Source organism: Heliangelus exortis, chromosome 17 (genome assembly GCF_036169615.1).
Source record: "Heliangelus exortis chromosome 17, bHelExo1.hap1, whole genome shotgun sequence".
NCBI lineage: Eukaryota > Metazoa > Chordata > Aves > Apodiformes > Trochilidae > Heliangelus > Heliangelus exortis.
Genome location: NC_092438.1, coordinates 1628013 through 1649001, shown reverse-complemented (window position 1 = coordinate 1649001; position 20989 = coordinate 1628013). Strand labels below are relative to the sequence as shown.

Here is a 20989-nt window from a genome sequence, read left to right as displayed (position 1 = left end):
GTACTTATTTTATAGCAATTAATTCTTCACTTGAACAGCTTATAAACATTGCCAAGCAACACAAAAAGCTCACAAACACAGAAAGCTCACATTTAACTCACACTCCACCCACACTCCACATCCTTCTTATTTTGAGGTAAAGACAGAAAACAATGAGTTCTTACAAGCAAGAAAAATCCCACATTCAATAAAAAAATGCTCCAGTGGTGGAGCAAGAAATGTGAAGGACAGTTCTCCCTTTCTACCACTCTAGGGACAGACCATGGTGTGAGGACAGTGACCTGCTAGTGACCATAGTGACTGTGAGGCCACTTGACTCCTCTGGAGCCTGCCTTTTGGCCCCTGCTGAAATCAGAGAGGTTTAACTCTTAATGGGAGCAGAACCTGAGCCCCAGCCCCCTGCATGGAACCAGCAGCTCTGGAATGCCTCCAGGTTATGGAAGCAGAGACACTGAAACCACAAACCAGAGGCTCTCAGCTTCCAGTCCGGGGACAATGTGCAGCCCGGGACTGCAGCAGGGCATTGGGACACCTTTGCAACTCTCCTTCTGGAGCAGCTTTGCTGAAGATGCTCCCCAAAGCTTCCCTCAACACCAGTTCAACCCAGACACACATTCAGAGTGGATCCCAAAGGATCACCCTCTCTGGCTGTGCTCTTACCTTGGAGGAGGATGTGCAGGACCATTCGTAGAGCAACGGAGTCTGTTCTCCATCATCCAGGTTGGGGTCATAGGATTTCTCCCCATCCAAGATTAAGTCCTGAGTGTTGGACCAGACCCGGTATGACCCCCCATCAATGATGGGGACCAGCTTACTTGGTATCACAGTGACATTGGCAAAGATGCTTTTGGACAGCGGGGTGTCTCCAAAGGAGACAATAAACATGAAGCAATAGTTCCCAACTTCCAGGGCGAGCTTTGGTATAACTAACTGGGGCCTGTTGACATCAACGTTGGGCAGGAGGATCCTGCTGGAGTCGTCCAAGTTGGTGCAGCTGGGTGCTTGGTAGATCTCCCATAGGTGCTCTGTCTGGTACTTGATGCACCCTCGGAGGTCAATCTGTGCCTCCAGGTAGTTCCTCTGGGACCGCTTCATGATGACTTGCGGGGGCAAGGCCAGCTCCACCTCTGGCTCCTCACACTCCAGGACTCTGACAGTGACAGTCAGGTGGGCTATGAAGAAGCTGATGAGATTGGTGGCATTCACCTCCACCACGTAATCCCCAGGGCTCAGGTAGGAATAGTTGGCCACTGCAACCTTGGTCATCCGTGTGGAAGAACCATCCCCAAAGGTCCAGAGGAACTCGACGCTCCTGCTGCTGGGCACCACCGCTGCTTCAAACACTGCTGTCCTGTTGACAAAGGCATTGGAGGCACTGAGGGAGACTTGGACTATCGGGTCTTGGACCCGGATGGTTCTGCTGACATTGATACCTCCCAAGTCATTGAAGGCGTGGAGGTGAATCTCCAGCAGCCCTGCAGCTTCTGGAGTGTAGGAAACCCTCTCTCCTGCCCCAGTGACCACAGATCGACCGTTCTCTTTCCAGAGGGAGAACTGCCAGGAGAATGACACACGGGAGCCACTTCCCACCCGGGCACTGAAGCTCTTCTCTGTGCCCGTGGCTATGCCTTCCTCACAGCAGTTCAGGAGCTGGACATCCCGGATGGCCTCCAGGACAGAGATGAGCACCTGGGCGTGTGCGATGCTGATCTGGTTCTGCACCGTCACCGTCACCAAATAATCCCCGCTCTTGGTGAACTCGTGGCTGTACCTGGACCCGTTGAGCACCACGGAGTAGTCCCCACTTATGCTCACCAAGTAACTCACAGAGGTACCCGACAACATCCTGATCACAAAGGTGACCTGCTCCCCGGGCTCCACCACCTTCTTGCTGGCAAGAACTTCCAGGCCTTGGATCCTGTCGAGCACTGAGATGTTCCTGCTGGCCAGGGCCCAGCTGATGTCATTGGATGCATTCAGATGGACCGTGTACAAGCCCGCTGTGGGGAACAGCACTGCCACGGACTGCCCGGTCAACGTGCCATTGGGAACCTCCCAAAGCCACCTCACTTCAGTCCCTTTCTGCAGCTCCCCCTCAAAGACCACTGTGGAGCCCGAGGAGACGTACCTGCAGTCCAGTTCTGCAGTCCCTATACTCAGCCCTTCTATGACCTCCTCCACACAGATATAAATTGTTGCATTGGTTGAGTCCAGCTTGTTTTCTGCTCCAATGACAACCTCTATCACCCCGGGGCTTTGGAAGGAGTGTATAATGAAGGGTTCAGAGGTGACTGGAGAGAAGCCATCCTCTAGGTACCACACGTAGGTGATGCCAGTGCCGCTGGTCACGGCGGTGCTGATGTTGACAGAGGCATTAATAGCAGCTGGGTTGGGGAAGGCATAAGGCTTCAGAAGACCAATGCTTTCAACAAACTCCAGCGTCCTGTTAGCAGTTGCCCACCCCAGCATATTAGTGGCTTTCAGATAGACCGTGCAGTTTCCAGCTTCTAGGAGGCTCAAGGAGAAGGTTTTCCCAGTGGAGGTCTGCAGGGCGTTGCCATCCCTTTGGGCTACCCAGCTGTAAGAGATGTTTGTTCCTTCTCTCACCACTGCCTGCAGATGGAGCGTTTTGTTAGTTGGGAAATAGATGTCCTCCACCAGGTCACTGCTAGCCACCTGCAGGCCCTCGATCTGCTCCAGGACATAGACATAGATGCTGTCCTGCAACGAGCTGATCTTGTTCTCTGCCGTCACGATGACGTTGAACGTGCCCACGGAGCGGAAAGTGTAGGAGATGGTGGAGGAGCCTTGGATAGGGGTGCACCTGTCACAGAGGATCCAGGAGTAGCGGATGGCACTGCCAGCTGCCAGCGTGGCTACGAAACTCACCGACCCATTCAAGGGCACCACTGTCCTGCTGGCATTGACGGAGAGCCCTTGGAGCCGCCGCTTCACCGTCACCTCGATGACGCTCTCGTTAAAGCTCACGTCGTTCTGGCCCGTCACACCAATAGTGTAGTGGCCCGTGCTGTTGTAGGAGTGGGTGACAATTTGCCCAGGCTGGGTGGTGCCATCTCCAAAGTCCCAGCAGTAGCTCACTTTGGTCCCGTTCATGCTGGCAGAGAAGAGGTAGATCTGGTTCAGCTCCAAAACGTCCGTCCCGTTATATTCAATCTTTGCCACCCCAACCGGCTCCTGGACTTCCACGAACGCCGTGTCGTTGTTGAAGGAGACATTGTTGGAGACTGTCACCGTGACCAGGAAGACCCCTGTGTTCTTGTAGGTGTAGGTGACTTCAGTCCCACTTGACCTAGTGGACTCATTGTTCCCGAAATCCCAGCGGTAGCGGTACTGGTAGAGGGGCAGGGTGCTGACCTGGAAGCTGCTCTCTTCACCCAACCTCACAAACTGCTTGGAAGGGAGCAGGGTGACATTGACTATCTCTGGCTCTACACAGACACTGGTGAAGTAGTGAGCCTTGTTGAACCTGCTCGAGAGGGTCAGGGAGAGGGGGAAGGTCCCACTGCGGGTGAAGTTGTGCATCACCACGGGGTCCCCGCTGACTGTGACATTGGACGAGCCGTCTCCAAAAGTCCAATCAAAAATGTATTCCCCAGGACTGCCCGTCACGTGGGCAGTCAGCTGCACCTCAGGGTGCTCAGGGATGCAGGAGGTTGGCTCGATTTTCAGCACTTCCAGGACAAATATCCGGACAGGCACGGTTTGGGAGACAGAGTTGACAGGGTTGACAGCTGTCACGTTCACGGTGCAGTTGATGTCCTTTATGTACACGTGTTCCACCACTGGCTCCTGACTCCTCAGCACCGTCCCATCCCCCATGTCAAATATCCAGGTGACACTGTCCCCTGTCTGCACAGAAGCATTGATGGTCACAGATGCTCCCAGCTCTGCTGCCTCCTCTGCTGAGACTCGGAGCCCGGTGATCTCTTCGAACACTTGGTAGCACTCGACCGTCACCACGCTGCTTATGGTGTTGTTGGCTGTCAGGGTGACGTTGTACACCCCTCTCCTGGTGTAGCTGTAAGTCACTGTAGGTTGGCTCTCTGTCAACAGTGAGGAACCATCCCCAAAGTCCCAGGTGTAGATGACACCATAAGGAGAAGGCAATGGATTGGCTCTGAAGGTGATGGGACGGCTCACAACTAAAACATCCTCCTCTGCTTCCATCTTCACATCCATCAGGTAACTGTGGATGTGAACTGGGGTGAAGTGAGTGAGGTTCTCAAACTGGTTTGACACGAGAACCATCAGGGCATATTCACCTGCATTGGAAGAGAGCAGGAAAAGACCAGGAGTGAGGATCCAGTGATGAGGGACACGGCTCAGTGCTGGGTTAACAGTTGGACTTGATGATCTTAAAGGCCTTTTCCAATCAAAAGGATTCTGGGACATGCCTGTGCAACAGCTTCCTCACTGCCAGCAGGAATTACCACTGGGACATGCAGGTCAGGACCAAACACCAACTAAGAAGCCAGCCCAGCAGACAGAGAGATTTTCCTCCTGCTTGCTCCCAGGACAGCCTCCCCTCCCACTGCCCACCACAGGGCTCCCTGACACCTCCCCATCAGCACAGAGCTTGCCTGCACCCATCTGTCTGCTGAGACTGCCCCAAAAAGGTGCTGTGTGCTGTGGACCTGCTGCTCACAGGGTGGACAATCCTCTCCTGGAGCTACAGAGGGTGGCTGGGGACTTCCAGTCACTCTGGCTCTTTGCTCAGGAGTGGGGTAATGGCTTTCAGGTCATTGTTTTACTGAAAGATTCCTTGTGACCCCCTCACATCAGAAACATCCAGTCCCCCTCCCACCCAAAGAACCATCCTGAGCATACCTGGGTCCTGATAGACGTGTGAAACGTTGTGCTCAATGACCACCTCGTGGACACTGGGGTCAGGAACCAGGAAAGATTTGTTGTAGGGAGGGCTGAACAGGTATGTGTCCTGGGCACCATCTCCAAAATCCCACCTGAAGGAACATGCAAACCAAGTTACAGTGCACAACAGGAGAATGGTGGGAAGCCTGCAGGAACAACCCTGGCCTGGCCTAGGGCTGTCGTTCAGGTTCAGGGCTGGGGTTTGCAGAAAAGCCCCGGGAAATAAAACTCCAAGTATCAAAGCCCCACGCTGCAGAGGAGCTCAGCACTGTCAAGAAGAGGAGGAACCCAACATCAGAGCAAGGTTGAAATCCTTCAAAAGAAAAGTCTTCTAGCCTGAGCTAAAGGTCCCAACCGGTGTGACTGAACCACACTGGCAGGGAACTGAAGCATTCCCTGGGGAGGGAGATCAGTGGAGGCAATGGGGGCTGAAGCTGTGCATGGGGGGATTCCAGGGACTCACAGGAAAAGAGCATCCACAGCAGAATCGACCTGAACTCTTGCTGTAAGCTCCACGGTGCTGTTCTGAGGCAGGACTGGCAGGACACCCACCACAGTCAGGTTCTTCATCTTATTCATCATCTCCACTGTGACATTGTAATTGACTGTGAAGTTGCTGACGTGGTTGGAGGCGGTGAGCTGGGGAGGACAGTGGGACAAAGAATGCATTTGGGATCACCCCCTTGTGCTGCCCTCCACTGAGTGGGGCTTCACTGGACTGAAGAGGTCCCCAAGGGCAGGAGAGCAGGTCAGGTCAGAGAGGAGCAGCCTGCAGGACAGGGAAGCAGGGGCAAGAGTCTGAGTGGGCATTGGAAAGCAGCAGAGGGGAAGGACACCTACCTGGCAAAGCCACCTCCTGCTGGGACCACCACATCTCCACCACTAAAGTCAGCCCAAGGAAGGACTGGCTCTACAGCAAGAGGACAAGGAGAAGAGCTTCTCATCCTGAGAGTCCTCTGGCTCTGAGCACATCAGTCACCCATTTGCCTGCTCCAAGCTGTCTCCAGCTGAGTCCAGGCTCTTGCTGCCACCAAGGGGGCAACTGTCCTTCCCTTAGGACAGTGGCAGGTGAGTGGCTCCAAGCACAGAGGATAGGGATGGACACCAAGTGCAGGTCCAGCATCCTGGATGCAGTGGGCATAGAGAGGGAGAGCAAAGTTGGGCAGAGAAGGGAAAGGGAGAACGGACAGGCAAGAGACTGAGGGGACATGGCAGAAGAAGGGCAGGAGCCTCAAGATTATCTAAACATGTAACACTGCCAGGACACCTTATGATGAAGCATCTTGCCACCTCCTCAGCTGCAGGAGAGCTGAGCTGCTGACAGAAGGGATCCTTCAGACCCAGCTGAACAGAGACCTCCCATCCCAGACTAATGCCATCCTCTCAGCTCTGTAAGTGAAGCAGCCCAGGCTTGCCAGCAGCTGCTTCCCTCAGCAGATTAGTGCCACCAAGCAAATGAGTGCCAGCCTGCCCTGGGAGCTGGGCTGCTGCCTCTCCAGGAAGCCAGCAGTCACCCTGCCAACGGATCAAGCAGATCTGAGCCAGACCAGGACTCTGCACGGCAGCACAGGGCATGATACAGAAAGAACTTCTGGCCAGAGATAAACTGTTCCACAACAGGGACCTCCCTCCCTCTGCCCAGACCCTCTGCTTTACCCTTCTTCTGCTTTACCCTTCTTCTGGGGTCATGACAAGTTTCCAGCCTCCACCAGCAGAAAGTGAACAGCAGACCAGAAGCTGGGTGGCAGCAGCTCTGTCCAGGTTTGCAGTCCTGGCAGCTCTGGATCCCCAAAGCAGTGGCCAGAACCCTGCCTCATTCTGCTGGGGATTGATACTCCAGGAGCAGAAAGGAGCACACAGAGAAAAAGAGGAGAAAGCAAGGAGGAAGACAGCAAAGTCAGCTGTAAAGAAAGAACGGGAAGAAATTTCCTATTGCACTTGCAAGAGCAGCTCAGTGAGAAATGGCAGCTGAGCTTGTTGGGAGCAGAGGGAGAACCTTCCTCAGCACAATCCTGCTCCCTCCTCTCCCTGCTGCTTTTCCTACTTAGTTTGTGGGATGAGGTGGGAAGCCAGGACTGAAGTGGTACGATGGGAAAGGCCTGGGCTTACCGAAAGCTTGTACACAGCTGGGCTTTGGTAGATAACGTTGAAGACAACATTGTAAAAAGTGAAAGATGGTTTATCATCTACTGTCCATCGGAAAGTCACATCTGAGCCAGCTTCCATCACAGGGACGTAGCTCTGAAAGGCACGAGCACATTTCACACCAGTGCAAGAGAAAAGCACACACAGCACTTCCCAGGAGAGCTCCAGCTGAATTGGACAAAGGGGGCAGAGCCAGACTGGGAGGCACCGCACACCTCTAAGACTGCGCCCTCAGAGCTGCCCACGGAGAAATGGCAACCCTGGAAGAGGAAAATGGCAAGCCAGGAAGAGGGACCCAGGGCTCAGCTGCAGCTCTGGGGACTGGAGATTAAAAAAAAAAAAAAAAAGACTGCAAACATCAGAGTAACTCTCTGATGGATGGATGGATGGACACATGGTACATTTTTATAGCCTCAGCCAGCTGGTGAAAGGGATTTAGCAGAGTAAATCTACACACCAAAAGGAATAACTACCAAGTCAAAAGGTGAAAAAACATTTTCCCTGGAGGTGCTGCCTTCCCTCTGAGGGAATTTCAAGCTGAGCTGCCTGCCTGCTGGAGACCACCAGTGCTTTCTGCCCCATGCCTGTGCCTGCAGCAGGCTGTCTGCAGGACCAGCAGCCAGTGCTTAGCAGCAAGCAGTGTGGAGCCCGGCCCCAGCCCTCCTCCAGAGCCAAACCCACCCCCTGAGCAGTACAAGCCATATCCCCAGAAACTCCAAGCTGCAGGCATCACTCACCACCCGTGTATTCAGCAGGACTCTGCTCTCAGGGTCCGGGGTGGCCCGCAGCCCCCGGATGGGCTCCTCCACCTTCACCATCACGGTGATGTTCTGGGAGCTGACGGCGTTCTCCACGACCAGGAGGTGGGTGCTGACCCCTTCCCGCAGCCCATCCAGGCTGACCACTGCAAACCAGGTGTCATTGGTCTCCCGGGCACAGTCTGAGGTCAGTGGTGTGACAGCAGCAGGACAGGACCCTTGGAAGGGGAAGCTGTGGCTGTCTCCCAGCCAGCTGGCTGTCGCGTTCACCCCCGAAGAGAGTTTGACCACCAGGGTGGTGTGGTTGGATGGCAGGTAGACCCTGCTGCCTTGAGGAGCTGGGTAGATGACACGTAGCCCAGACACCCAGGAAGCCACCCAAAAACTGCAGGAGAGGTTGGTGCTGAAGACCCCATTGTCCACGCTGGCTCTGACTGTGTAGTGGCCTGGATGCTCCAGCCCCGTGTTGGAGGGACTGATCACAGGGACCAGCTGCTCCTCAGCAGCACCAACTCGGAGAGAGCAAACTGTGTTGTTTATCCAGGTGCCATTGGTCAGACCAAGAGCCCATTCTGAAGAGTTTGTGCTGAAGATGTTGGTTCTGTAAGGGGATGTGGCACTGGGGTGGCACCGGAGGAGTGAGCCCCATCCCGCGTTGTGCTGGAGACTGAAGATGTCCTTGGTCCTGACAAAAACACTTTCTTTTCTGAATGTCATCTGCAGAGAGAGGAGACATTTTGGGGGATTAATGCCTCAAATTAAGAGCGCTCAGCACCCAACTCTTGCCTGGGCAGGAGAGCTGGATTTTCTGCCAAGAGGAAACCAGCAGGAAAGCCACAGCTCTGAATACACAGCATGGGGAGATATTTCACCACTCTGCTCTCCTTGGCCACCCCAGATCAAATGTGCTAACCCAGAAGTCAGCATCAGTGCACTGGGAGCAGCCCTTTGACCAACTGTTAGGGCAGAGAGTCCGTGGCTCAGAGTGAGGCAGACAGAAAGTGGTGACACTGGGCAAGTGTCACAAGGATCGGAACGGCCTCCAGTGTCTCCATCTGCAAACCAGGACCAATGCTGCTCTATTTACCCACCTCCCCACCTCCCCACTGGTTAGGGCAGCTCATAAACACTGACCAGATACTGGGAGGAAGGGCCAGGTGGTATTGTAAAGAGAAATTCCTTGATGAGTTCATAGCTGAGCAGTTTTTCATCGTGCTGAAGGGCCCCAGGGGTCGGGCTGCTGCCAAGAGAAGCGTTGGCACAGTCGGTGGCATTGCAGCAGTTGTTTGGTGGTGAGCACAAATTAGTCAAAGGACACCACTGGAAACCAGGAGGACATTCAAGTAGAGTCCAGTTCCCATCATCCTGAGCAGTGTGGAATGGTTCTGTAGCATTTTTTCCCTCCTGGTCAACTGGAAGAATTGAAAGAGAAAGCAAAGATCACCGTCCTGACAAGTGACACCTCCAGGGCGCTTCTCCTTCACTCCAAATTCAGCTGTGTTCTCCACTCTTAGGAAAAGCTGCAACTGCAGCACATCCTGGTGCTACGTAGGACAAGGGTCCTGTTTTACAGGAGAATTTCACAAAGGCAGGAGGAATGTTAAAAACAAAGTTACTCTCTTTTCCAGTGGGAACACACCACTTCACAAGCTGAAAGAGATCTATGTTCAACTGAAAGCCAGGCCAAGCAAAAGCAGAGCTGGCTTAGACATTGAAAACACATTAAGCAACTTCTCCTGAGTTAATGTTTCCATGTCAAAGTATCAGCTTTTCAGTGTCAAAAAATATCCTTTTGTAACCAGCCAACCCTATGGTTACAGCAAACATTCTGCTGCAAACCCAACTGCTGCCAAAGCTGTGACTACTGAGCTCTTGTAGGAGGAATAAAAGGCTTATTGGATTATCTCACCCATCAGGAAGACACAGGATGAAGGAAACCTTCTTCCCTCTTAACCTGTAGGGCCAGATGGACCAGGACATGTTCCCATTTGACATGCCATGTCTTCCCAAAGTATAAAATAGCTCAGAAGATGAATTCACTTCTACACATCCTCCTGACATTCACATTTCCTTGACACACTGAGAATTTCTCCAGGCTGCCCAACCACACCTGCAGATTGTGCACCTTATTCTCAAAAAACAGAACCAAATCTCTAAGCCTTTAAGGCTTTAAAGCTTCTCCTTTGAAGACAAAGGGACTAGAGGAAGGCCACACACAGCCCCTGGGTTTGACACCACCTCAGGAGCTGCCTCACCTTCTCCATCTGCTGGTCTGTGCACCTGGAACCTCACTTGAACAGGATGATGCAGATCCTGGGTCACAAACTCCAGGGCAGTCAAATATCCCTCGTGCCTGAATGCCAGCTCAGGGAACACCATCACCTGGAAAAGGAAAGGATGCTCTGTCCTGCCTGCATCTCCCCGGGCACCCCTGCACCAGCAGCAGCAGCACCAAACCCTCCTTACCTCCCCAGCTTGCCATGGAGCTGACAGCACATCTTCTGTCAGGCTCTTCACAGCCTCCTGGGTGCCAAACACGGGGTCTCCCACAAGGAAGTTTTCAGCATTTAAGAGCACTCCTGTTTACAGAGGAAGGAATTGAACACAGCCCATGAGACTCCGGGAGCCCTGGGACCAGTCAGGAATCTGTAACTCCAGCTGTACTGGAGAAGCAGCTGCTGGGATCCTGGGCTTTCCTCCTTCACCTTACAGCTGCTTGGATTTTTTCTCAGCCTGCACAAGTTATGTTTGCATCTGCAAACCAGTTGGTTTCCACCAGCATCAAACACCTCTGGTTCATTCCCAGCCAGGGCAGGAACTGGGGTCTCCTCCCTGTGCTGGTTTTCCCTTCTGACCTAAATCTTCTCCTGTATTTCTTGTCCTTTCTGCTTCTCTTTCTCAATCCCTACAGTGCTTTGGGAGCTCTGGGGGTGCTGCATGAACCCAAGCCTGCACAGCACACACACCATGGAAAACCTCACCTCGTGACATCCAAAGCCCTGCAGGATTTTAAGTCACAAGACCCCAATATCTCACTGACTACAAGATGCTGCAGAAGGACAGCAAGAGTCACCAAGGCCTCAGATGAGGACAGCAGCAGAAACAGCTCAAATAGGTGAAAAAAAGCTCTCAGACCTTTGCTTCTCTTTCTGCTTCTATAGATGGCAAAGGTTGGAGTGAGCCACATTCTCCCCTTTGGGCTGAGAGCAGGCTTCTGGAAGTTCACCAGCCAAACCTCTTTTGGGATTACTGTGCTTGCTGCCAGTCCCACCTCTCTGGGGTGATGCTCAGGTGCTCCATGCAGCCCAACCTTCCCTTGGCACATGCAGGGAGCAGGACACCCACCTGTCCCTGGTGCCAATGGGCATCAGGAGAGGAGCTGAACTCACCTTTTGGTTTGTACTCACAGACATAGCTGTGCTTGGCCATGCACAGGTCTGTGTTACACTGCCCCGTTGGACCCATCCGGACACAGTGGTCAGCATTAGATGGATGGGGTTCTCCTGGCAGCCAGTTCTGACAGCTCTCCAGATTAAATCCTTCTCCTCTTTGCTGTGCTCCAGTGCTTGCAAAATCATTGAATCCAATCCAGACATCGAGGCTCCTTCGGGAGAAAAAAAAAAAAAAAAGGGGGGGGGGGGGAGAGGGGGTTCCGGGAAATCATCAGTATTAGAAAGATCTGGGGAGATGCCATCTCTATGAAAATAATGCCATCTCTATGAAAATAACAACAGCTTCTTCATCCAGGTGTCATGGGCTGTATTTGATGGAGCCTTTTAGTTCCTAAGGGATTTCAGTCTCCATTCGACCACCAAAAGCCCAGCTCTCCAGTAACAGCTCCTTCCTGGTACACCACCTACCAGCCCTTCAAACCTCTGTCCTAAGAGCTACCAAAAGCCACCTGCCCTCTGAGCCACCCAGGGGACAGCTGAGCCACAGGGATGCAGACAGAGCCACCAACACCAGTGGGATGGTGCCTGTCACCCCATCAGAGCCCTGGTGATGGTCACCCCACAGCCACTGAAAGGCTCCACCAGCACCAGGGAGCTGGTGACACCCCAAGTCACACCAGCCACAACTGAAACCAGAGAGGGTGAGGAGATGACACTGCCTGGGGAGAAGAACCAGGAGGTTTTGTTGGGTTCAGAAACCCCCAGCACACCCCCAAGTCTCCCAGCTCTCAGGAGTCTCTGCTGCACTGACCCAGCCACATGGCAGCCTGGGGGGACAGGCACTTGGAAGCCCCAGAGGAATGGTATGGGCATCCAAAACTGCCTGGAAAAGCTGCATCCTTTAGAAAACTTTTCCTTCATTTTTGCAGCCCCGTGGAATTCGCTGCCACTCAATTCTCCACTGCAAGTGGAACTGGCACCAGTGCAGGATTAAACCTGAGATGGTGCCAGGTTCAGGAGCTGCTGTGAATCAGGGGATGAGCAGCAGCTGTGGAGGGAGCAGCCACAGAGGCCAAAGTGCTGCGGGCAGGTGAACACCCCCAAGCAGCAACTGCCAGCATCACTTCAGGAGGATGAAGTGTCCCTTCCACATCTGGAAACTGGCTGCACCCCAGCAGAGATCCTGGTGGAAAGCACTCAGCAGTCATAGCCACAAACAGCCTGTTTGGAATTGTCCCCAGGAGAAAGTGAGGCATTTGTTCCATATTAGATTTGGGGGGTGGGGAACAGCCCCATCGTGCACCCTCAGAGCTCCCCAGCATCTTCTCCACCCCCCCTGAAGGATGAAGGCTGCTGAGCAACCCTGCTGCAAGGGCTTGGCAGAAAGCAGAGCAGGAGATACCTGGTGCCTCTCCACCTCAGCCTCGTGCTGGAGGAAATGATTAATGAGGTCACGCTGAAAAACGAGGAGGAAAACGACTGCTCTGTGAATCAGGAGTTTTCCCAGCAAACAAGATTTAAAAAACAACTGCTGTGCTCTGCTCCTGAACCATTGCTGGGGGATCAGGGAGAAGGGGAGAGGAAACTGCCTCTTTGCTGCCACCAGTGGAACTGGAGAGAGATTTCCCTTTGCTAATTCCAGCTATGTCCTAACTGCAAGTCATTAAAATAAAATAATAAAAAAAGATATTAAAATATAAAAATAAAAAAGGCTGAGTGGCTTCACACCCCTGCCCACTGCCTGCCCTTGCAGCCAGGAGCAAGAGAGCTCTTGCCATCTTTTTTGGAAGCAAGATGTGGGCATCCCTCTGGGGAAGGAAGGAGCTGCTCAGGGCAGCAGGAGCAGGAAACTTTGGAAAGCTGGGAAGGGAGAGGAGCTCCCTGCAGGGTCCCCTGGAAGGGGGGTGGGCTGGAGCACCCCGGTTTTGGAGGCAGGGAGGGGACCAGCTCTGCACAATCCGTGGCCATCAAAGGAGAGGAGCAAAGGAGAGGAGAGCAGCCCTGCTGCTGTGTGCTCTAATGGGAACCAGATTTCTGCTTCTGTCATTTTCCCACAAGAAACTACGGAGGCTGCAGGCTCCAAAAACCTGCAACTGCCTTGATTTGTCTTTTATCACCAGGGAAATCGCATCCTGGAGCTGCCTCATTCGTGTTTATCTGAATGGATTAATAAAATAAATACATGAAATAAAGGGGGCCGGGGAGGAGAGCAACGTGGGGCAGCAGCTGGGGAACAGCTTGAGCAGCTCCTTCCCTTCCAAGGGCTCAGGATTTCTCAGGATTTCCTTGAGCTGATATCCATGGAGAGCCCTGCACACGAGGTCTGGTAACTCAGGATGCCAAGTGAGCAGCCCCTAACCCAGGGGGAGGGAGAGGCTCCTCAGAGCAGGGACCACATTTGCAACCTCAGGATAAATCCCAGGCTGAAGGGAACCAGGCACAGATACAAGTTTGGGAAGAAGGGGCTGCCAGAGCTTCCACAGGACCCTTCAAAGCCGATGTCACCAGCAGCTGCTGCCTTCAGAGGGGCTTTCTGGGCTCTGTGTAGCAAGAGCTCTGCTCACCCAGCTTGCTCTGCCCTGCACCCCTCCCTCTGCACCCCTCATTTCCCACCCACCCACCAACAGAGAAGATGCCCCCCAGCAGCAATCCTGCAACACCCCCCAGTTCTGACTTCCAGCCTTTCTGCCCCACTCCTCTTCTTCCCTCCACAGCCTTTAAGTGAAGAAACCAAGGGCTCAAGCTCTGCTTATTCCTCCTCTTCTCTCAGCAGCCTGGACCTCTGTGGCCCTCTGGACCCCACTGCAGATGTGACCCCAGGAACACAAACTGGCTCCCCAGAAAAGCTTAACCCTTACCTGATGACGTGAGCAACCAAGAAGCTCTGGATCTCGGGGCTGCTGACAAAAGCCAGCTCCCCATTGCCATGTTCCTGGCAGTGCTGCTGGGCTTCCAGCCACTCAGCCTTCTCCACCACCAGCTGGTAGCAGTGGTTGTTGCCCGGGAACACCAAACCATCAGGAGGACACATGGGGTGAACTGCTGCAGGAGGTAGAAGAACACAAGCATGATGTCCTTTTCATGACCCAACACAAACCAGTCCAGTTTAGGGAGCAAAGCTCCAGGAATGTCCTGTCCTTCTCGAAGCCCATAAATCCCCTTTGCTGTTGAAGTCCACTCTTTGCAGTCATCTTCCTGGCCCAGGACACTGCAAACTACTGCTGGGTCAGCCAGAGGAGGAAGGGGTGCCCAAAGGAGCCGTCCCTTGCTCCTCATTGGAAAGGAACGGGAAAAGAAGGACCAGCACCCACCCATCCCACCCTGCTTACCTCTGCCCAGCTCTCCAGCCTCTGCAGTGATGCTGTAGGACACTGCCAGGCCAGTGCCACCTCTGTTGAGGATCCTGATGTCCAGACTCTCATTTGTCTTGACCAAGGAAGGACACTGGAGTTCTATCTGTTGGGGTGGAGCCACCACCTCAATTTCTGCCTGGACGTGTAAGACCTTGGTGCCCACGAAGACGGTGGCAGTGACATTGTACTGCCCAGGCAAGGCATAGGTGTGGAGAACTGCATTTCCAGTGGTGTTGAGAACCTCTGTCTGGTCCCCAAATTCCAACAGTAAAGTGCTGGCAGCAATGGGAATACTGACATTGAGGAGCACAGCCTGGTGCAGGCTGTACTGGGGTTGGAGTCCTGTGAAAGACAAGGGCAGCTGTGCCTGGAAGGGGGAAGGGATGAGGGATGGGCCACCACAGGTCTGCCCGGGCAAATGCTCAGTGCAAAATGGCAAACAACCAGAGGAAGAGTTTGGTTCATGGGCAGTACCACACCAACACTGCCCCTGGGTGCTGAAACCCCCATACTCCTGGTCTTCAGCATAACAGAGGGCACTGCAGGTCTCCTGGGTGAGGTTCCCAGGGTGAAAAGATGTGAAGAGGATGACAGGTCCAGCATCTTCTGTGTGGTTGCTTCTCAGACACGTTATGTACGGAGCTCCTGGGGGAAGAAGAAGAGAAAATCCTTTTCCAAACTGACACTTGAAGCTTGGTGAAACCCTCCAAGAGAGCCCACCCCACACTCGTGGGAACTGCCTGCTCCTGGGCAGCTCCTGCTCCAAGCTTTTCCTTTTTGGGACTTGCCTGGGAAGTCTTTAATCCCTCAGCGACGATTTCCAAACACTTCAGGCTAATTAATGATGACAGAAATAACGAGCCAGTCACGGAGATTTATGGAGCAGCAACACTCAGTAAATTAAATGGGGCATTGGAGAGCCTGACAGTCCCCCAGGATGTGGAGCTGCTGAGTCTGACCCTCAAAGGAGCCCACGGGACTTGTCACCAAGTGAGACCAAGACAAAAGGTTGTCCCTGGCTGCACCTTGGCTTGGTCCAGAGCAGCAGGTTTCAGGACAGTGAGTTTACACCCAAACACACTCAGGCAGAGCAGCAAAGCAGGGGAAACACCACCAGCATCCCCACCATGCTGGAGCTGGACAGACACTGCAGCTACCTTCCTACTTGGGGAGAACCAAGAGCTTCCCACCTCCTTGCAGGAAAAACCTGCAAAAAGAGGGCAGTGCCACCCAGGCTGGGGTGTGGGAAGGACTGAAACAACCCACACAACCCACACCTGGCTCCAGGGAGCACAAAGACACAGGGATGGAAGCCTCATCCCTGGAGGTGATCCCTCCTCCCTGCTTGCAAGGGCTGGGACATTTCCCTGCTGCAGAGCATCCCAGCCTCTGCCTCTGGAGCTGCAGCCCAGCTGGGAATGCCTGGCCTCCCCTCCAGCTCTGCCCAGGCAACTGAGCCATGTTTGCTCCTCTGTTTCTGCTGGTTGCTACAACATCTCCCCCCAGACATCTCAGCAGCTCCAGCCTTGCGTGATCTTCCCGTACTGAGCCCATCCAAGTGCCCGTGGCCTTCCTGCAAACCCTGAGCCACTTCTCTAACGAAAAATCCCACGAGGAGGGCCACAGCATGGGAACTACTTTTTGCTTTTTAACACCAGCCTGGTCATCCTTCTTCATTCCCTGATGGTCATCAACAACTGTCAGTAGCTGGCAGGCTGTCCCCAGCCTCCTCCCATCACACTGGACTGCCCAGGAGGCAGCTTCACATTATTGTTTCCACACTGAATTCAAGTAGTTTGAGAGAACAACTAATTACCAAAGGGGAACAACAGTGCTGGTGTTATTCCTCTTAATAATTCCTGCAAGGTGCTGCAAGGCTGAGGTGGTTTTGATCGAGGAAAGAGGCACAACCACCATCTGGGTTTTGGCCCCACCAGCTCTGCTTCCCTCTGTCCAGGCAGGATGAGTTTTCTCAGGGCTCTCCCTTTCCACCCTTCAGCTGAACACTGCCCAAGGTTTCTGCCAGCCAAGGCAGCCAGAAAAAAGCACATGAGCATGTGATGGGCTGGAGGTTCACCAGTGCTCCTCACACTGAGCCCAGTCACCTGCAAAAATCTAACTTAGCATGGCCCCAGGTCCCATCAACTCCAATGAGATTTTGCTGCTAAACTTTAGACTCTTAAAAGAGAATAAAAGCCTGAGGCTGGAGGTGATGGAGCCTGTGCCACCTGCTGCTTGGTCTGCAAAGAGTTTGCTGATGGCAGCCCTGGACAGTGAATAAGCACCCACCATCTGCTTATTCAGATGAGAACTGGTGACTCGAGGTCTAGAGCAGTCAAGACGTGCTCCCCAGCTCCCGTGGGCCCATGGTTTCCACTCCTCCATCTCCCCCACCACGGCCCCCAGTGTCTCCTTACCACAAGAAGCATTGAGGAAGGTGACATTGAAGAGGGAGAGGTTTGCCAGCTCGGGAGGGCGGGCGCATCGCGTGTCCGACGCCTCGACAACTCTCACTTTGCTGTCTTCCACCCAACGGGGCAGCCAGGAAAGTTTGCAGTCACAAACCAATGGATTCCAACTTAAGTTTCTGGAACAGGGCAGACAAAAAGTTGGGCATTCACTTGACATGTGCTAAGCCCTCATTCCAGCCCCGTGCAGCACCCACCCTGCTCCCATCTGCGCCGCTCCGGCCGAACGCTTCGGAACGAGCTGTGAGGGGAGTTAATGAATAGGGAATCAAGCAATAATTAACATGATTTTTCTAGAGGCTAGAATTAGGCAAGTACTCCGAGTACTTTTTTTTTTTCCCCTCACTCCACAAATAATTGTTGCAATTAGAAGCAAATTACAGACACAATCTTCTATCTAAAACCGTCTTGCCACCCAACAGCCACTGGAGGCGGTGGCAGCCTCTCCAGCACAGGGGGACTATTTACAGCTCCATTAGGAAAAAAAAAAAAAAAACCAGCTAAGAGAATGAAATTGATCTGTCAAAAAAAGAAATGCAAAGTCAATGATAATCTTTCCATGTGGCAGTTTAATGAGAAGATGGAAACTTTAATTGCAGCTAAGCTGGATCCAAATTACAGCCTTTGGCATTCAGCTGCGCGCGGGACAGAGGGAAAGCTGCTGGTTTAGCTGACGCCAGCCAGGCTGGGAGGCCACAGGGCTGGACCCAGGGTGCTCCTACTGAAAGCACCACTTTGCCAGTCACCCTCAGCAGGGATGGACTCGCTTGGACCTCACCCGGGTCCCTCTTGCCTTTTCAGTGCCACTTGTAAGCAGAAAAGCAGAGCTGGAAATGCCCTCGGTGTCCTGCCCGCAGGGAGAAGGTGAGCTTGAGCCAAGAGGGTGAATCCTTTGGCTGATTCAGATAGGAAAAGGTCATTCTGTGCTGTCACTCTCCTGGAAATGTGTGCCATCCCCTTGCCACCTTCCACCTAACAGCACGGATTTTAATTAGTTCAATTAAAAGCTGCCATTAGCCTAAGAACTTGGATCACTTGGGGAGAGCATCTTCAAGCATCATCATGTGAATGAGACATCATCTCAGCCAGAGCCTCCTGTACTGCAGATCAGTGCTCTTTTCATCACATCTCCTGGTCCCAAGGTGTGACCATACAAACAGGACCAGCAAAAGTGTGACCCAGAGCACAGCTAAAAGCAAGAACTTCAGCAGAGCTGGTGTGAGAGAGGAGGGAAGCCAGGAAGGCAGTGGCAGAGGCTGGAGGCTTCCAGGAGACAGCAGCAAAGCCTGGGAAGAGGTTAGGCCTGAAGAGCACCAACAGGACCCAAAAGCAGGACACAGCTGGAGGAAGAAACTGTAGGGTCCAAAAGGCAGCTGCTTGGTTGCCCCAAATCTCCCCAAAACAGTGCTGCATCCCCATCCCTCTTCCCCAGGGAAGAGCTGTTTCAAGGGAAGGTCTGAATAGAGAACTGGGAAACAAAGAAAATGAACTTACATTTCACTTAAATTAAATAAATTATCAAATATTCCATCTTCTAATGTAGAAATCTTGTTGTGGCTTATATCTCTGTAAAAAAGGGAAAACAAAAAGGCAAGCTCATGATGGTGGTCACAGCTCCCTGGCCAACACACAGGATCAAGCTCTGTCCCAGGCTCTGGAAGGGCACAGAGTGTACTCACAGTTTTGCCAGAGAAGTCAGGCTTTCCAATATCTGAACATCTAAAATACCAATCTCGTTATGGGAAAGGTCCCTAGAAAAAAAAGAAAACACCACGTTCAGTTTGTCTTCAACTTTATTTTGTCATTCCTCCACCTTAGAAGAGCCTCTCCCCAGTCTCCATCCAGACTCCAGGCTGGAAGGTTTTGGTGTGCTGAAGCAGAGGATTTTTCCCAGCCAAAGAAAACACCTTTCCCAGCTCTGCAGCATCTGCAGCTCAAAGCTTTGGATGATGTGCAGATAGAGACACATCCCATCCTGCAGCCCAGCTAGAGCAATCACAGACATGACAAATGTATTGCTAAATCTGACATATCCTTTGAAAAAAGTATTCAAGTCTAATAGATGTTCAAAGAAGTAATTAAGAGATAATTCAGGCTGAAGTAGTAATTAAGGTAGAGGGAAAAAATTATGAGGAACTTCCAAGTTCAATTCTGGTGCCAAAGAACTGATAATTAATCACACAAGAGATCTGCTCAAGTTTTACATCTTAAAGACCTTTCAATCTCTCTTTGGAAATGCTTAAAAGGAACGGAGAAGCAAGAAAGAATGTTTTCAGTTTAAAATCAGGTTCCACTGTCCTCACAAGAGGAACATGGTTTTAAGAGCCCTCTAATCACTCCCTCTTACACCAACAGCCTTCAGCTCATCAAAACTGTTCCCCTCCTCCAGTCCAGCTCTCTCCTCTCACCCCACATCCTCATTTCCAAACTCCGAAATGTCACTCAGCTCGGAGGTTTGCACTGATCAGTCTCCACTCATTCCCAATAAACTTCACTCTTTGGTTTCAGATGAACCTCCTGCGGCCAAAACCTTATTTTAGCAGCACCAAAACACTCCTCCTGAGCCCCTGCACTGGTTATTATCCTTCCAGGATTCCTGGCAGAGCTCTGCAGAAGCAGACAGGGCTGGGCTGGCTGCACCACAGCCGTGTCAACACAGACCTTCTGCTCCTCACCTCCTTTCTCACCTTTTTGCCCCTAAAAAAGCACTCCCCATAATCTCTCCTTCTTCTCCCACCGCTCGTTTTTCTCCCCCCTTATCAATTAACTCTTGGTTTGAGCTGGCATTTAAAAGTTCCTTTATCCAAATGAAGATATTTCTGCCAAACTGGCAGGGAAGTGGCAATGATTCCAGGAAACTCTGGGGATAAGTAACAGGGATGGATGTTTCTTTAAAAGGTTTATTTTCCCTGGTTTTGCTCTCCAGGAGTTCTTTGCCAAGCTGAGAGTGGATTCAGAAGAGTTCACCAGCAACATCAACAAAGCCCAAGAAATGTGCAAAATAAGAGCAAAAGTGCAAAACAGACTTTTACAAAGGATGTTAACAAAAGTATCTGATCAAGCCAGTGATGTTGAGCCCTGGGGCAGCTGGGGCAATATTGAATTCAGCTCAGCCTGTGCTGCAGGCTCACAGACCACACCGTGGTCACATTCTGGTGACATCAAAGTCACCTCCAAACCCCTTTTCTAGGGCCCATCTTCCCCAGGCTGAGCCCCCATCCAGGACCTCCAGAGACGCTGCTGTCCTCCAGCCAGACCAGGCACTAGATGGCAACCAACCATCCCCTCCAGAGCCCAACCCCCTTGCTATTCCCTACTCTTGGCTTCCTCATCTGACCAGGAGCCAGCAGGAAAACTCTCAGCTTCCAACCTCCCCAGACCTCCTCATGCAGAGCCTGGAAGGGGAGCAGAGCTCTTGGTGATGGGACAGAAGTGAGGAGCAGTGGCAGATGCCACCTCCAGCCAGGAGCCAGGGAGCTGGGCTCCCAGCTGCCTCCTTCCCTGCTCCCACTGGTCCCTTTCCAGCTTGGATTGAAAAGCACATTGTGCCTTCCTGGCATGGGAAGGATGGCTGAGAACCCAGCTTGGCTGCAGGGGGAAAAAAAAAAAAAAATTCAGGAAAAACTGAGCAATAAAAGCCAAGGCAAAGGCTGTGGGACAGAGCTCAGCCTCTCGGTGCCACAAACTGCCACGACTTTATTTTCCCAGCCCACTGCCAGGCCAGAGGAAATTCAGAGCAGGTTCAAAGCAGAGCTGAAGCCAACAGAAAACAAGGCTCCCCATTGAACCACCCTGCAGGCTGCTGCCCTCCTCGCCAGAAGAGAGAAAAATGCCATTTATTTGGGCCACCAGGGATACCGGGACGACCCCGTGCTGCCTGGAAGAGGCAGCCTGGAACATCTCGATCCTGACTCAGTTTCCACACCTGAAAATGGAGCCACGTAGGGCCAGAGGAGGCTGGGAGGGCTGTCCTGCTGCTCTGC

At 52.6% G+C, this 20989-nt stretch overlaps 1 protein-coding gene across 3 annotated transcripts in view; it reads right to left on the bottom strand.

The window, feature by feature from the left end:
- Positions 1–20989, bottom strand: part of PKD1 (polycystin 1, transient receptor potential channel interacting) — an 84607-nt gene that overhangs the window by 35577 nt on the left and 28041 nt on the right. For 2 of the 3 annotated variants that reach the window (XM_071760890.1, XM_071760891.1), the window contains exons 2-15: positions 18686–18757; positions 18501–18572; positions 16956–17125; positions 14515–15183; positions 14044–14227; positions 11183–11397; positions 10260–10372; positions 10049–10175; positions 8928–9205; positions 7773–8510; positions 7000–7131; positions 5354–5529; positions 4849–4982; positions 661–4283 (exon numbers count right to left, since the gene is read on the bottom strand). In XM_071760890.1, coding sequence (XP_071616991.1) covers positions 661–4283; positions 4849–4982; positions 5354–5529; positions 7000–7131; positions 7773–8510; positions 8928–9205; positions 10049–10175; positions 10260–10372; positions 11183–11397; positions 14044–14227; positions 14515–15183; positions 16956–17125; positions 18501–18572; positions 18686–18757 — 6703 coding nt within the window. Of the gene's footprint in view, positions 1–660; positions 4284–4848; positions 4983–5353; positions 5530–6999; positions 7132–7772; positions 8511–8927; positions 9206–10048; positions 10176–10259; positions 10373–11182; positions 11398–14043; positions 14228–14514; positions 15184–16955; positions 17126–18041; positions 18448–18500; positions 18573–18685; positions 18758–20989 lie in introns of those variants that run through there. The other variant, XM_071760892.1, reaches the window with a different exon arrangement.